This window comes from Desmodus rotundus, chromosome 7, assembly GCF_022682495.2.
Source record: "Desmodus rotundus isolate HL8 chromosome 7, HLdesRot8A.1, whole genome shotgun sequence".
In the NCBI taxonomy this organism is placed as follows: Eukaryota; Metazoa; Chordata; class Mammalia; order Chiroptera; family Phyllostomidae; genus Desmodus; species Desmodus rotundus.
Genome location: NC_071393.1, coordinates 134271762 through 134288458, shown reverse-complemented (window position 1 = coordinate 134288458; position 16697 = coordinate 134271762). Strand labels below are relative to the sequence as shown.

Below are 16697 nucleotides of genomic sequence, written 5' to 3'. Positions count from 1 at the left end.
GGCTTGGGCATTGTCCTGCAGAGCGAAAGGCCACCAGTTCTATACCCGGTCAAGGTACGTGCCTGGGTTGTGGGTTCCGTCCCCAGTCAGGGTACATGCAAGAGACAGCAAATCAATGTTTCTCTCTTTCTCCCTCCCTTCCCCTCTCTCTTAAAAAAATTGTTTATAATAATTTTTCCTCAAAAACACTGCTCCACTGTCTAATTATCCATTGCTATTGAAAAAAAAGTCTCTTTCAGGTCTAACGATCTTCTTTTGCAGGTGACCTGTTGTTTCTCCCTAAAGTTTTTGGGTTCTTTGTCCTTAGTGTTCTGAAGTTTCACAAATGGCCCCTTTGAGACATCTGCTGCCTGGGCCCCAGGCCCTGCTGGTCCCCTTCCCTGCGAGGAAGGTCTCAGGCATCCATGACACAGAGAGGCCAGGCCACTTGGGAAACAAACACAGAGGCTTCCATTCCATGACGGTGACACGTGCTGCCCGAGTTTAGTGCTGAAAGACCCTGGGCTTTTGTTCAGAGGACTGGGGACAAGCTTGCAGACCAGCTGCCCCTGTTTTCCAGCGAGGGTGGACAATGCTGAGGGTCACCAACACCCGATGATGCCCACACGCAGGCTCCCTCTCTGCCAAACGCCCACTCTCCGACTGAGGTCACTTCACAGCACCCGACGAAGACACGGACCCCTCCCGCTCCCGGTCCTTCTGGGACCGCGCTGGCTTTCCTGATGTCCTGTTTACTGCCACCCCCTCCCCTGTATCTGACTGACCTTCCTGCTCTGTCCCTGGGCCCTCTCACCCGCTGAGTACAAGGGCTTCCTCAGGACTTTCTTCGGGGTCTTCCTCTCCAAAACCACCCGTGGGGGCTGACTTACCTACACTCCTGAGCTTTCAGCCTCCTCCCATCAGAGGACTCTAGCCCTAACTTCCAGAGACCACCCTAAAACCGGAATGGTGTGTCACCAGCATCTGAGACCAGCCCAGCACCCTCTCCCCATTTCCCATCACCTAAGGAGCAGAGCTCAAATCACCCTTCCCCCACCTGCTGCTGCCACCGGTCGTGCTGCTCTGAGCACACGTGGATGTGGGATGTGCACCGTGCGCTCTCACCATTCCAGCAAGCAGCCCACCGAGGAGTCCCGCCCACCAGAGCTCAATGCTCCGCACGGGGCCAGATCAAATGCCCCCCCCCTCTGCAAAGCATCCTCTGACCCCTGTGTCCCAGCCTGTCACATCCTCATTGCAGTCTGAGGGCAACAGGAAGAAGGGCTGACTTGAAGAACACGTGACAATAGCGAGCACTGGCAGGGCACTTGGCCCATTCTGCTCCAAATCCCTAACCTCACCGATGACTATGCAGCCTACAGATTCCGTCTGTATTTGTATTGGGGGTGGGGGTGGTGCTAATATTTGATACATAGGCAAAAGCGGCAGTAACAACGGAAACGCACTGTCATCAACAGAAGGACTATGTGGGTTTCCTGTGCAGCTCGTTTCACTGGAAAGGAGAACAGGGTTAGAACCCCTTTGCTAAGACACAATGGAATTCTTAAACTCATTGGACATGTGGGAAACGGAGGTCCAAACGTCAAGTGTTTGCCCTCCTCGTTCTTGGCAGGCCTGGGAGGAGACACCAGGACACTCCAGGACCTCCAGCTCTTTCCTACTCCGCTCTGCTCTCAAGAGAAACAAAAAAAGGTGCCCCACCCTGTTCTCAGATGGCGCAGGAGCACACAGGTCTCTCCTGTCCTGACCCGGCCCTCACCTGAATTTCCCAGGTGTTACAGGCCCCATCCCACCACAGACTGGAAGGCGGAGAAGACCCTCCGCTCTAGGGTCTGTTAGTTCGTTTCATTTTATTTCAGGGTGTACTCATGGGTTTTCTCATATCCTCATCAAAGCTGCCAAACAGGCCCCGGCCTGCGGCTCGGCTGGTTGGAGCACTGGCCCCTACACCACAAGCTGTGCGTTATATTTCCCAGTCAAGGCACATACTCGGTTGGGAGTGCCTACGGGAGGTAGCTAAGTAATGCTTCTCTCACATGGATGGTTCTCTTTCTCTCTGCCCTCCTTCCTCTTTCTCTAAAATCAATAAGCATATCCCAAGTGAGGATTATAAAGAACTTTTTTGCCAAACACTACTGGAAAATAAATAACGTAAAAAGGGGCAGAGGTACCCTGGATGGTGTGGCTCAGCTGATGGGAGTGTCGTATCATAAACAGACAAGCAGTGGGTTTGATTCCTGGTCAGAGTGCATGTGGGAGGAGGGGGGCAACCGATCAATGTTTCTCTCCCCGTCTCTCCCGTCCCCTTTCTCTCAAATCAATAAACATGTCTTCCGGGGAGGATTAAAAAGGGGGAGCGGGGGCAGAGGCCTCTGTAGGAGCCCAGCCTGTTTCAGGCAAAACAAATACCAAGTGGGTATAGACCTTCCTGATTGCTCACCTTGGACAGTCACAGGGTCCTGGCCACGCACACCTGATCATTCCCTGTCACTCCAGCTTAAACGAACAAGGCCCCGGCAGCAACATTGTCGCTGCTGTGCCACCCTGCCCACAGGCGACCCCTCCCCAGCGGCGCTGTACAAATGGAACACAGCCCCAGGTCTCCTGCAGCGTAAACATATCCATTTCCAAACAGATTTTGTGCAACTTATTTATTCACAAGCAACGTCATTTATGGAATAAAGGAGTATTTACTTCATCTTACTGTCTTCAGTAAGACAGTGATACAGTAATAGCACAGTTACTACTAAAAACCACCTGCTTCTCTTTTTAAGTTTCCCTAGAGTAAGAACACAAACTCAGGCACACAAAGATACAGCTGCAAAAATACAGTTTGGAAACACTCAAGTATGATTAGAAGAGTTCTTGCAACTTACCTAGCAAATTCTGCCAGCTGTTTGGGGTCTGAGAGGTCAATGCCAGGGATCCCTCCCGGAGGAAGCTTCTTCCCCGTCATGTACTCTGAATAATCAGGAGGTGAGTTCTCGCCGATGATCTGTTCTTCGACCACCGTCTCATGGTCAATGTCTTTTTTCTCATCTGCAGCACACCAAAAGACGGCCTTAGCTGAGGGAAATGTCCATGTGGCTAAATGCACTTTAAAAACTATAAAAGGTGTTTTCAATTAGCAGCTTCTGAAGTGGATGATTCATACTAAGCACCCAGTCTTTCCCCTCAGTCTCCCAAAATCCTGTTTCTGCCTGAAGGTGCCAACATTTTTGGTGCCAAACCAAGTGGGTCTTTCTGAGTGTTCCTTCCCTGCTCTACCCTCTTCATCTGGTTTATCCTTAGTGTCCTGCTTCTCCTCCTACCACCTCTCCGGGTCCTGCCTTTCGCCTACCACACACATTTCCTGTTCACCACCAGCCCTGCCCCACTGATTCAAGCCTCATTCGTAGACTTCACCTTAGGAAGACTCCCACCGACCCCTCCAGCCTCCTCACCCGGCACTCTTCTCCTCTCTCTCCAGTCCAACGGCACTGGCCTTTTAGTCCCGCAGTCACGGCCCTAACCTCATGCAGCTGGCGCTGATGACTTGTAACTGCAGCTGTGTGGTACCCTTCCGCCTCTCCCACCAGACTGCCAGCACCACAAGGAGGGGCTTCTGGTCAGTCCTGATCCCCAGGGTCCCCAGAGCCCTGTTCAAAGCCTGTGTACAGCTGGCCCTCAATGAATATGTGTTTGAAGAGTGTAGGACAGCTCTTCCAGTCCAGAAGGCGGCGTAGGTAAACACAGCTCACCTCTTTGCACACATCAAAATTACAACTAAGATATAGGATAACCACAACCAACACTCAGAACTGTCAGAAACCGAGTTGAGTGGAAGTCTGACAACTACGGAATTAAAGAAACCACATCCATCCAGACTGGTAGGAGGGGCTGAGATGCAGAAGGGGCTGGTCCCTCACCTATGGGTGGTGGATAAAAATTCAGGAGGGATATCTCAGCAGCGAGGAAGTCCCAGCCCCACACCGGGGCCCCCAGCTCAGAGTTCCAATGCCAGGAAGATTAAGTCCCCACAACTTCTGGCTGCAAAAACCAGTGGGGACTGAGTCAGTGGAAGAAACAGCCGGAGCCTCAAGGAGTTCCCCTTAAAGAACCCACACACGGACTCACCTACTCATTCACTTCCTCTGAGCTCCAGCACTGGGATAGCAGCTTGAAAGGCACCAGGGGCATACAGGGAGGAACTGAAGTATCTGGCATCAAGGTAGGAGCTGGGGGACAGCTTTCTCCCAGACAGAAAGGCGGGCAGAGGCCATCCTCCCTTCTCTGAGCCCTCCCCCCACAGAGCCACAGAGCCTGCAGGCTGGTGCCATATCTGAGACTCCATCAGCCTGGCTAACAACACTGTTTGCCCTCCCTGGAGACTCCCAGACCCTGGTCCCACCCAGGTACAGGCCCACCCAAGCTATTAACCATTACTTTTGCATATGAATGGCTGGTCTTGGCTCATGTTTCACAGCTTCCCAAATCCTATCAAACAAGGAACAGCCAGCCTCAGTGAGTCCCCAGCCCTCACACCTCTTATGAAGTGGCCCCAGACACCCGCAGTAGCAGCAATCAGCCTACACTCCCAGCCCAAGTAGCAGCCATCTCAGACTGCTTTATAGCTCAGGCAGGGTGGCCCAGGGCAGAACACAGGGGAAGGTGGCTGACCTTGGACTGTACCACCCAGGAAACCCTAGAGCCTGTGTACCCAGTGGACAGCTACAGACCATGCTGAAGCACCACCACCCTGCTGCCCCTGCAACAGGTGATCCTCCAGGGAGAGCGGAGGTTGGTGCTCAGTGGTCACAGCCAGTCCTTGCAGCTGACTGGCCTGGGTAAATCCCTCCCATTGATCTGCCCACAGCAACCAAGGCTCAAGTACAAGATGACCGTGTACTTAGCCCACATGGAGGACACACCCTGAGTACCCAGCCTGGGTGACAGGAGAGGCTGTGCTGCTGGACCCTACAAGACACCTGCTGCATTAGGCCACACTACTAAGACAGGGAGTCAAAGCAGCTCTACCTACTACATGGAAACAAACACAGCCCTGGCTAATGTGGCTCAGTGAGTTGATCACCAACCTGCGAACTGTGGGGTCGCCAGTCTGGTTCCCAGTCAGGGGCATGCAGGAAGGAATTGATCAGTATTTCTCTCACACACTGATACTTCCTTACTTCTCCCTCCTATCCCTCCTCTCTAAACAAATTTTTTTTCTTAAAAACAAAGAAACAGAAAGGCGGCCAAGATGAAGAGATGAAACATAGCCCGAATGACAGAACAGAGCAACACTCCAGAAAAGGAACTAAAGAAAATGGAGATAAGCAGTCTAGCTGGTGCAGAACTCAAAACACTGGTTGGAAGGATGTTCCAGGCACTTAGCGAGGACCTCAGCAGCACAAAAAAGGTCCAGTCAGAAATGAAGGGTACACTAATTGGAATAAAGAACAATTTACAGGGAAACAACGATAGAGTGGATGAGGCCAAGAACCAAATCAATGATTTGGAACACAAGGAAGAAAAAAAAAACAATGAATTGGAACAAGAAGAAGAAAAAGGAATCCCAAAAGATGAGGACAGTGTAAGCCACAGGTGGCAAACACAAGGCCCAGAGGCCGAATCCAGCCCTCCACCTTGTTTACCCAGCAGCAGCACCGAGCTCCCTGCCCCTAGTTAAGGAGTAGTTACATTTATACAGTCCTGAAATTACATTCAGCCCTTTGAAGGCAACCCGAGGCTGATGTGGCCCCCGGTGATCATGAGTCTGACACCCCTGGTGTAAGCAGTCTCTGGGACAACTACAGGACATCCAACATTCGCATCACAGGGGTGCCAGAAGGGGGACAGAAAGAGCAAGAAACTGAAAATCTATTTGAAAAAATAACGCAAGAGCCCTGGCTGGTGTGGCTCAGTGGATTGAGCACCGGCCTGTGAACCAAGGGGTTACCAGTTCAATTCCCAGTCAGGGCACATGCCTGGGTTGCAGGCCAGGTCCCCGGTGGGGGATGCGTGAGAGGCAACCACACATTGATGTTTCTCTCCCTCCCTTCCCCTCTCTCTAAAAATAAATAAATAAAATTAAATAATAATAATAATAATGAAAGAAAATTTCCCTAATGTGGTGAAGGAAACAGACATACAAGTCTGGGAGGCACAGAGTCCCAAACAAGATGGATGCAAAGAGGCCCACTCCAAGACACATCATAACTAAAATGCCAAAGGTTAATGATAAAGAATCTTAAGAGCAGCAAGAGAAAAAGAAGGTAGTTACCTACAGGGGAGTCCCCCTAAGACTGTCAGCTTATTTCTAAAAGAAACTTTGCAGGCTAGAAGGGGCTGGCAAGAGTCAAAGTGATGAAAAGCAGGGACCTACAGCCAAGACTACTCCACCCAGCAAAGCTGTCGTTTAAAAGAATTCATCTTCACTGAGCCATTATTATATAAAATGTTAAAGGGACATTTAAATAAAAACTACGAATAAAATGGCAATAAATACATATCTATCAACAATTAAAGCTGAAAAACAAACGAAGCAAGCAAGAAGAGACAGAATCATGGATACAGACAGCATTTGAGAGAGTGGGGTGCTGGGTGGAGGGAGGCAAAGGGGGGACAAGGGAGAACAACTGGGATAACTAATAGCATAATCAATAAAATATAATTTAAAAAGGGAATATATGATGTCTGTAACTCTTGTTTTACCACCACCTCGAATCCAACAGGTCCCTGAAGAGGAACACTGACCCCGTAATTAGTCTCCTGCGGTGCAGACACCAAATCCTATTGCTCATTTTTAAAGGGTCTCTGTCTCTGTCCCACTGGCATCAACTTAGTTCTGATTATTATCTCAAGCCTGAAATGACTGCTGGAAGTGGAAGTTCTTACCTAATCTTCAGAGTTGTGTTCTGCTCTAGTGATGCTATAAAGCCGCAGGCCCCAACCTTTTGGCACCAGGGACTGGTTTCATGGGAGATGATTTTTTCATGGACTGGGGTCAGGGTATGACTTTAAAGCCTGCCACCAGATGCAGCTTAATTGTCACTTACCACTCACTGACAGGGTTTTCATGAGAGTCTGCAAGCAACTGATTTACTACAGGCCCTGTGCATCAGACCTCTCTGCCAATGATAATCTGTGTTTGCAGCCGCCCCCAGCACTAGCATCACCGCCCAGCTCCACCCCAGAGCACCAGGCATCAGATTCTCCTAAGGAGCGCAAAAGCTAGCACTCCTATGAGAATCTCACACCACGGCTGATCTGACAGGAGGCAGAGCTCAGGGGGTAATGCCAGTGATGGGGAACTGTAAATACACATGAAGCTTCACCCACTCGCCCGCTGCTCACCTCTTGCTGTGCGGCCCAGCTCCTGGGGGCTGGGGATACCTTCTACAAAGGATAAGCGGATACAGAAAAGAGAGTGGATACACTTTTGGCTGTGGCCCCAAGCCTTAACAGAGGTATGCTTCAACCAGGCACCCTGGGCCCTGTGCTGTCTGGTCCCATTTTAACCCACCCAGTCTCTCCTGTGTGTCGCCTGTGCACATGCCCTCCGTACTCCCACCGGCTGTTTTCCTCAGGGATCAACTCACAAATGCCTGGCAAGAGATACTCCGTAAGCACGAGTCTCCCCCGGGCTCTCTAATTCCAGCCTACCCCAGGGGCGAGCACAGATTCTCTCAAGGCTTGTTGAGACTAACACTCTAAACTCAGATTCTTACCTTTTTTTCCCAACTCCTAGATTAATTATTGCTATTAACATTGCCAAACTCTAAATCACGCTGCCGTGAATTTCTGTCTGCCTAGCCTCTTAAACTGGACAAAAGGCCCAGAGGCCAGAACCAGCCTTTATAACCCTGGTACTCAAAGCAGAAAACAAACACTCCAAAAATTCAATGCCAACTGAAAAGCTCTGCTTCTCCATCAAACTGTTTCACAAGCAGCAGGAACATTAGAACTCTCAGAAGTGAAAGCTGGTTTGTTCAACTCTTACCCTGCATTGCCTTCTACCAGTGTTAAAACCCATAACCAAAAACCAAACCACACCAAATCCTGCTATTAATGTCACCAACAAAAAAACTGCACAAAGCTGCCCTGGAGAGTGTGGCCCAGTGGATTAAGGATCAGCCTTCAAACCGAGGTCGCTGGTTGACTCCCAGTCGGGGCACATAGCTGGGTTGCAGGCCAGGTCCCCAGTTGGGGCCATGCGAGAGGCAACCAATGCTTCTATTCTTCTCTTTCTCCCTCCCTTCCCCTGTCTCTAAAAATAAGTAAATAAAATCTTAAAAAACTGCCCAAAGCTGTATAGAACCCACTCTATGACACCAGAGGATAAGGGCAAGGTACAGGCAGAACACAGGTTTGTCTGACTCAAGTCCAATCACTCTCAGCAATGTAAAGCACAGAATACAGCCTCTTTGAACTTTAAATGCCTCTCTTCTCCCTCCACTCTCCATTCAGGAACTCTTGTAGGTCATTACAAGCAACCACAGAACACAACAGCAGCTGACATTTCATGGGACGTTTGCGCAGAGGCACTATTTCAATCGCCGCATATATCACCCTATGAAATGGAGAGTCAGCAACTGCATTTCACAGCGGAGAAAGCTGAGGCACAGAGCAGTTAGGTAACTTGCTCAGGGCTGACTAGTGAGTGGCACATGTGAAGTCATGAAGTCTAACTCTAAGATCCGTGTGCTTAGATACTACCTCCCAGGTTACCTGTTTACAGATAAAGAATATCCACCCATCGACGAGGGGCCCTAAGGAAACAACAGCTGGCTGTAGTAATAAGAAAGCTGAGGGACTGTTACTGATGACAAGTCACGAGGCTGGGGCTCTGCACTGTGACCAGACTCCTTCCTTTCTTTTCTCAGGGCTGTGGCAACCCCCCACCCCCAAACTCTCCCACATTGCACAAGTGCTACTGAGCATCAACTTTCGAGCGGCACAACAGCACACTGGCGGGCAGGGAAGCTGTTTTCCCCACTCACCTTCACTGGTGCTCCCCGCTCCCGACAGAAGATGACACCAAGCCTGAGAAGCACCTGATGAAAGCTCCTCGCGAGCATGCTGGGCCAGAAAGCGGCTAACCGCCAGGCACGGAGGAGCCACAAGCCAAATCACCCCTCGTGTTCGTTCAACACGTGAGTAATCGAGGGCCTCTGGCGCACCGGGCACTGCGTGAGGTCCCAGGAACAGCAGGAAGCAAAGTCTCTGCCTCAGTTCTCAAGATCAAGGTGCTAGCCTATTCCGTTCCTGGTGAAGGCCCTCTTCCCGCTTTGTAGATAGATGCCCACTTGCTGTGCCACATACACAGAATCTGTCTCTTCTTAAGGGGACACAAATCCCATTCACCAGGGCTCTATCCTCATAACTGAACTGCCGTGACAAGGCCCCACCTCCTAACACCATCACACTGGGGGTTAAGGGCTTCAGTGTATGACTTTTGGGGTGACACAGACAGAAGTCAGATGAGGAAACACTTAAGGATCAGTTCTTAGTTTCAAAATTCAAGATCAAGCACCCAGGGGGACAGTCACTATGATTAAAAATTGTAAAATGTGAATATAAAACACGAAAGAAGCAAGTCTAGAGTAGAGGCTGGCGAGATTTTACATCCTCCCAGCACGGCCAGGAGGCCAAAAAAGGTCTGCTTCACCACCCCCCATTTTCACTGCTTCCTTTTCATTCTTTCCCCCCTTAATTTTGGTAAAAGACATTAACATAATATTGATCATTTTTTTAAAAAGATTATTTATTATTTGAGAGAGGGGAAAGGAGGGAGAAAGAAAGGGAGAGAAACATCAATGTGTGATTGCCTCTTGAACGCCATATGCCCTGACTGGGAATTGAACCAGCGACCCTTTGGTTCACAGGCCAGCACTCAATCCACTAAGCCACACCAGCCAGGGCTAATAGTTATCATTTTAACCTTTTGTAAATGTGTAATTCAATGGCATTAACTATATTCACAACATTGTGTAACTATCATCACTATTTATACCCAAAACTTCATCACCCCCAGCAGAAACTTGGTTCCCCTTAAAAATAACTCCTTCTCCAGCCTCAGGTAAGCTCTGTTCTACTTTTTGCTTCCATTAACTTGCCGACTCTAGGTGCCTTCTATATTGGAATCACACCGTATTTGTCCTTTTGTGCCTGGCTTATTTCACCAAGCATGATGTTTTCAAGATCTATCCATGTAGCAGCACACACAAAAACTGCATTACTTTTCATGCCTACTTAATATTCCTGTATGGGCATGCCACCATTTGTTTATTGATTCATCTACCAACAGACACTTGGGTTGTTCCCATGTTTTAGCTGTGAATAATGCTGCTATGAGTGACGATGAGCAAAAATGACAATATTTTTACAAATAAAGTTTTATTGGAACAGAGCCATGCTCATTTGTTTACATACCACCTGTGGCTGCTTTCCAGCACAGTGACACAATGCGTCAGCAGACTGCAGGACGTTCAAAACCTACAATCCCTTTTACAGAAAAACTTTGCTGGCCTTTGATCTATATAATGAGATTTCACGTAGAGAAAAGAGAAAATGGGATTAAAATATAGTGGAAAGTCTTCTATTTGAAACAAGGAACAATTTCTGACAGCAAGATTAATACACAATGGGGGTTTACTACCAAAAAGGACATCTTGTCAGCAAGTCTTTAAGGCAGGTTTGACTCAAATTTTACTTTGGAGGAGGAACAAACATGGCTGGAAAAGGAGCCAGATGTCTGAGTTTCTTGCCTCCACTTTTTGGAGGACAGTGTTGTCACTGGCTGGTACGGAAGACAGCGGGGGAAGAGACACTGCAGGAGCCGGTTTGGAGTTGCACTGAGGCATCTGTGTGACAGACAGCCAGGGGACAGATCTCAAGGAGGCACTTGGGGATTACAAGTGTGGGGGACAAAAAGAAACCTAGGTTGGAGAAATATAGGGAAATCACTGGCATGAAGACCACCGCTAAAGCCACCAAAACATAGAGTATTATCTACTGAAAAAAATATAGACAAAGAGGAGAGAACTCAGAACCAAAACCAGGTAATCCCAACACTGAGAGAATGAGGAACACTTTGCAAAAGCGACTGGAGAGGCATGGGTGGCTGTGGGGAGAAAACTAGCTCTGTCTAGCGGGACGGTCGCTTGGTGGCACGCCGAGTGCTGGGGGCCCGCAGTGGGCTGTAGGTGCATGGCCTGAATGGACTTTTAAAACCATAACAGAATGATTAAAAGTCAGCCTGCTTTTGACGATCATTATGCACTTCTAAACAATGCCAGTGGTGTGTATATATATGTGTGTATATATATATATGAATATGAATATATATGAATACATATGTATTCTTGCCTGAAAAAAAATCTTTTGTCGGTCTAAGTTCTAAATAATTGTTGTGGGCACCAAACACTTTCATAATATATACACACTTCGCACTATTACTTGCATTTTGCTTATTGCTCAATAAACAGTGTATACCGGGAAGTTAATTTGGGACTCCTTAAAAGTAAGCATACAAAAATTGTATAAAGAGGGTCGTTAACTATTCAACGACGAAATGCAAGGAAATAAACAATTTACATAGAGAAAAAACGATCACATTTTGAAGGAGACTGCCCGAAAAATGACAGACAATGCTGGGTTCTCTGGCCAGAAGAAATTAAAGACAATGTTGGTCTCCTTTCACCAAAAACCAGACATATGTTAAAGCAACAGATCAAACAATGTCAGTGTTTGTTATTATTTGGCCACTTTTACTGATTTTTTTGCAAAAGAAAATCTTAAGTCTTTGCCAAGCAGACATGTACGATACTGTACCACGCTTGGTGCCAGCCCAGGTCAGGTGCCTCTTTGCCTCTGGCTTGACCCTCCTGCCTCATCTGTGTGGAAATGGACCTCCAATGGTGACTCCTGCATCTGTTCCTACAAATGCACCTCCTGCAAGAGAAGCTGCTGCTTGTACTGCCTCAGGGGGTCGCGCCAACAGAGCCCATGGCTGCACCTGCAAAGTTGCACGGGTAAGTGCAGCCGCTGTGCGTGAAGGGGAGCCGGCTCCCTGATGTAAACAGAGCAATGAGCTCAAAGCTACATTTTTTTCTTCATCCTACCCTGACCTGTCTGCCATGTTCTCTTGTCAATAAAATGTGTGACAGATAAGAAACGCTGCTGACTTTACACTCCAGAGGAGAAACTAATATTTATTGTATTTACAGGCCATATGAACATGTAAGTTTCCCCTTTTGTTTAAAAAGTATAGTAATGAAAAGTTACTTTTTCTTTTTTTAGTTTTATTTTTCACACGTTTTACTGTTATAAAATACATTCAAATAAAGAAGACTTTCATTGGCCATTATTATATTCCTTTCATTTCTAGGAATACATTTGCTGTATAGAAGGGGGAAAAGGTGTTAACTGACCCACCCTCAATATCAAAATGTTATGTATGCCACTGAGTTGTACCAACTGGCAATGGGGTGATACCAACACATGTCTAGATGAAGCCCGATAATGAAGCAAAGTATCTAAATCTACTTTAAAAGTTGTCATATACATTTGACTCTTCCAATGGAAGGTGGAAAAGCAAAAGCTAACCATCCATATATGGGGCACACATTTTGAATTATTTCACCAGAATAATCAACTCATTCACATTTTAAATACATTCTCTATTTTTTTTGCATATGAAACTATTCAAAAAGTAAAGAAGGTACATAGTAAGTCCATACCTCAGCTATTGCATTTCCCTGTATGTTACCAAAGCTGATCACTGTTAGTCTAGTTTGAGAGGCAAAGCAGAGAGACTGAACATAATTCAGTCAAACAGATGTGTTTAAGAAACTAGATGGAAAGACTGGGAGCCCCCCACAGGCCCAGAGAAGACATTAAGGAGCGGAATCTCACCTGCCCTCTATGCTCCAACCAAACTGGTTTTCTCTAGTGATTCGATGTCTCATAAAAAGGCACACACATGGTGAATACAACCTTCCCGTCTTGCCCACCTCTCACCAGCCTCGTCTAAGCCCAGTCTGCACTCCAAAGCCCAGATCGTCCCTTAAAGAGGCCTTTCCTTCCTGTCCCTGAACCTCGCTTGGCTTCCTTGGTTAAGGAATAAAGAGAATGGCACCTACCTTATAAGGCTAAGACAAGATAACACACGAATGCCAACCATTGTGTCTGGAACAGAGGAGCGTGCAAAGCTCCTACACTCCACTTTCCCCGCCCTTCTGGGTTTAAGGAGAACAGTCGACCTTTTTGCTTAATGGTTTTTAAAGAATGCTGAACTTGTTTAAAAACTACAGCAAGCAAGTAAAGAACACAGAAAATTATGAATCATCTTCAGGTGGTTCCACGTGAAGCCTTTGGCCACTCCAAGATGCACGCAAAATGTGACCCACATTGGTTGGGACCGGTGCATTCCTGCCAGTCAGGGTCCCCTTCACACACAAAGCAGTTTATTTTAGAATTCAGTCCTCAGAAAAGCTTCATTTTCCTCACAAGTCTTTCCCATCTTAGAATCAGTTCACGGTGGTATGGTTTCCTTTTTCACCTCAATTTCCAGGGAGCTCTTCAGGGCTGAGACCCTAATGCTTCTTTTTTTTCCCGTCATCCCAATTTCCCATTTTTACCAATTCACCTATTTATTTACCTGATTAGTTATAGGTTGGCCAGATTTTGTTTCTCTGCACCTCCCCTTTTAGGCCAGTAACTTCGGTCTAACCGTTCTGGGGGACTTTTAGCACAAATGGCCTTACTTCCCCATCACTGCATCCCCCAACCTTCGCTGGCAAACCCGGAAAGCCAAATATTTGAGATTCATTGCTAAGCAACAGGCAAGAGTGAAACATGGGTGGTTTTCACGTTTCCCCACTACCAGAGAACTTAGACAGGGAGACCATCACCCACTGAGTATCTGTTTTATGCCAGCAACTATCGCACTCCCCAATTCCAACAAAATCTTTAAGATACCAACCCCATGTTTTTTGGTTGAAGAAATCAATCCACAGAAATGCCAAGTAATGTATCTAAGGAAGCGCAGTAGGTGGCAGATCTAGAATATGAATTCCAGTCCATGCCTTTTCTAAGGCTACCCCACCCTCTCCTCATCCTCAGCACAGCTTTTCCACCTTTGCAGTAACAGACGAGAATGGTATTTTGGTCTGCAGGCCACAACTCTGTCTTAGGCACAACTCCCATGCACTCAGTTAATTACTGAGAATCTTCTGTATGTGCCTAGTGCCATCCTAAGGCTGCAGGGTTATAGCCCAAGGCTTACACTCTAGAGGAAGTAGACAGGCAGGCAGCAAGTTAAAAGAAAAAAGGGCAAGACATTCTCAGACAGCGCTACAAGGAAAATAAAAGCAATGGGACAGAGTGGCAGAGTGGAGGGTGCCTGCGCACTGGTCTGAATGGAGAGAGAAGGCCTCTTCACGAAGACTTGAAAATCAAGGCGGGACTAAGACCGCCAGCACCAGGCCACAGCCCTGGAAGCAGAGGTAGGAGCAACTGCTAGGAACAAGTTTAAGGAGCTGAAAGAAGGCAGGAAAGTTGGAGCGGAAATAGGAGCAGAGGGAAGAGTGGGGAAGGAAAGCAAGGGCCAAAGCATGTGCGGCCTCACAGCTTACGACAAGGAGGATGGGTTTTACTGAATGTAATGGGGTGTCTGTGCCATGTAGGTGTGTTACATACAACATACAAGACATAAAGTTTAGCATTTCAACCATTTTCAAGTCTACAGCTCAGCGACATTAAGCATATTTATTGTTTTATTTGAAGGATTTTTAAGCCAAAGACTGAAGTCACCTGATTTCAAAGTCTTAGAAAATTCAGAAAATACATTATGTATTTGTGTGAAATCCAGGTCTATATTCAGTCCCTGTTAAGAATCTATAAAAACTTAATATAGAAACCATATATATTTATACAAAGGAAAAAAGTCCATCACAACCATTTAGACGGTTTTAACATTTAATCTTATCTGAAACCACTGTGCAAGACAAAAGTAATTGAATGATTATTAAGGATTTTAGCCCTGGCTGGTATGGCTCAGTGGATTGAGCACCAGCCTGCGAACAAACCAAAGGATCCCTGGTTCGACTCCCAGACAGGGCACATGCCGGAGGCGCAGGCCAGGTCCCCGATGAAGGGCTCGTGGGAGGCAGCCACACACTGATGTTTCTCTCCCTCTCTTTCTCCTTCCTTCCCCTCTATCTAAAAATAAATAATTAAAAAAAAAAAAAGTCTACTCAAGAGAGTTCCTAATATTATCCAGGCCATATAAAAATCAAAGAACTTTGCTTCAAGAAATGGAATGTCACTTCCTATTGTCATGGAGGGGTCTGGAAAGGAGAGTTCCTTTGCTACAAAGGAAGTAGAAATGCTTTTACAGAACCCTATTCCAAACCAGGCATTTTACAAACATCCCAAGGTCAGATGTTAAGATATGCCAAACAGATACTTTGGTCAGTGCCCTGTAAAGAGGAAATCTGATGATGTTACTAATATGATTACCAGAAACCATTGGGCTTGCTGTTATTGATAATTAACCACAAAGTTAAACAGAGCGGGACCTAACACCACCAGATACTTAGCACAAGGAAATGGTTCCTTTCCTGCACTGTCACTAAAGCCCACCGTACACGGAAGGCACGAATTTATACGACAGAGTCAACTAACTTCCAGGACCTCCCACATCTTCCTAACAGTTTGCTGACAGTAGTGAAATGAGTGTTATTTTCAACATCCAAGTTATGTCCGAGACACCAACTTTTAAAAATACAAAATTCGAGAGTTTACCCCCTAATAGTATAGAATACAACTCACTGGTAAATACCTAGATCCTAAAATCACAACTAGTTTTCACTTTTGCCCTGGCTGGCGTGGCTCAGGAGGTTGGAGTGTTTTACAACCAACGATCACACATTGATGTTCCTCTCCGTCTCTCTAAAATCAACAGGCACGTCATCTGGTGTGGTTATGAAGAACGACCCTACTAAGCAGACTTCAAAAACAAAACAAATGGCCCTGGCTGCTGTGGCTCAGTGGATTGAGTGCAGGCCTGAGAACTGAAAGGCCACCAGTTCTGGTTCCCCGTCAGGGCGTATGCCTTGGGTTGCGGCCGGTCCCGGGTAGGGGGCGTGTGAGGGGCAACCACACATTGATGTTTCTCCCCCTCTCTTTCTCCCTCCCTTCCCATCTCTCTAAAAATAAATAAATAAATAAAATCTTAAAAAAAAAAAAAAAAAAAGAGGAGCCACTGTAGGTTTAAAAAACAACAACAAATGGAAAGGCCTTCTGTGTCTGGCATACTTTCAAAATATTATTTTATTTATTCTCTTCCAAAAGCCTAAAATGCTAGGAGGCCTGACCTTTTCCCAACAGGGATTTTTCTTTTCCCACTAGGGAAAGCCGGCTGTTGATGGGATGGAGAAGGGAAGGTCAGTAACCAGGGCTGGAGAGTCGACAGCAGAGGCTCTGTCAGCAAGCCCGGGTCCAGAGCTACCAGTAGGGTCAGGCATCAAGGTCTATGACCGTGGCTGCTCCACGGAGGGCTGACTTGATTACTTTGGAGAGAGAGGGCTTCTCTGGCTGGGCTCTGTACGGATTTATGCTCACAGGCATTCCTACTTTGCGATAAACAGCACAGTAAAAAAGGAGAAAATGGAAATCCATGGAGAATGGCAATGGTCACAACTAGTGATTTT

The 16697-nt window shown here is 47.0% G+C and overlaps 1 protein-coding gene across 1 annotated transcript in view; it reads right to left on the bottom strand.

Moving 5' to 3' along the window:
* Positions 1–16697, bottom strand: part of YY1 (YY1 transcription factor) — a 33722-nt gene that overhangs the window by 12303 nt on the left and 4722 nt on the right. The window contains 1 exon segment of the mRNA XM_024567460.4: positions 2877–3039. Within this exon segment, the coding sequence (XP_024423228.1) occupies positions 2877–3039 (163 nt within the window).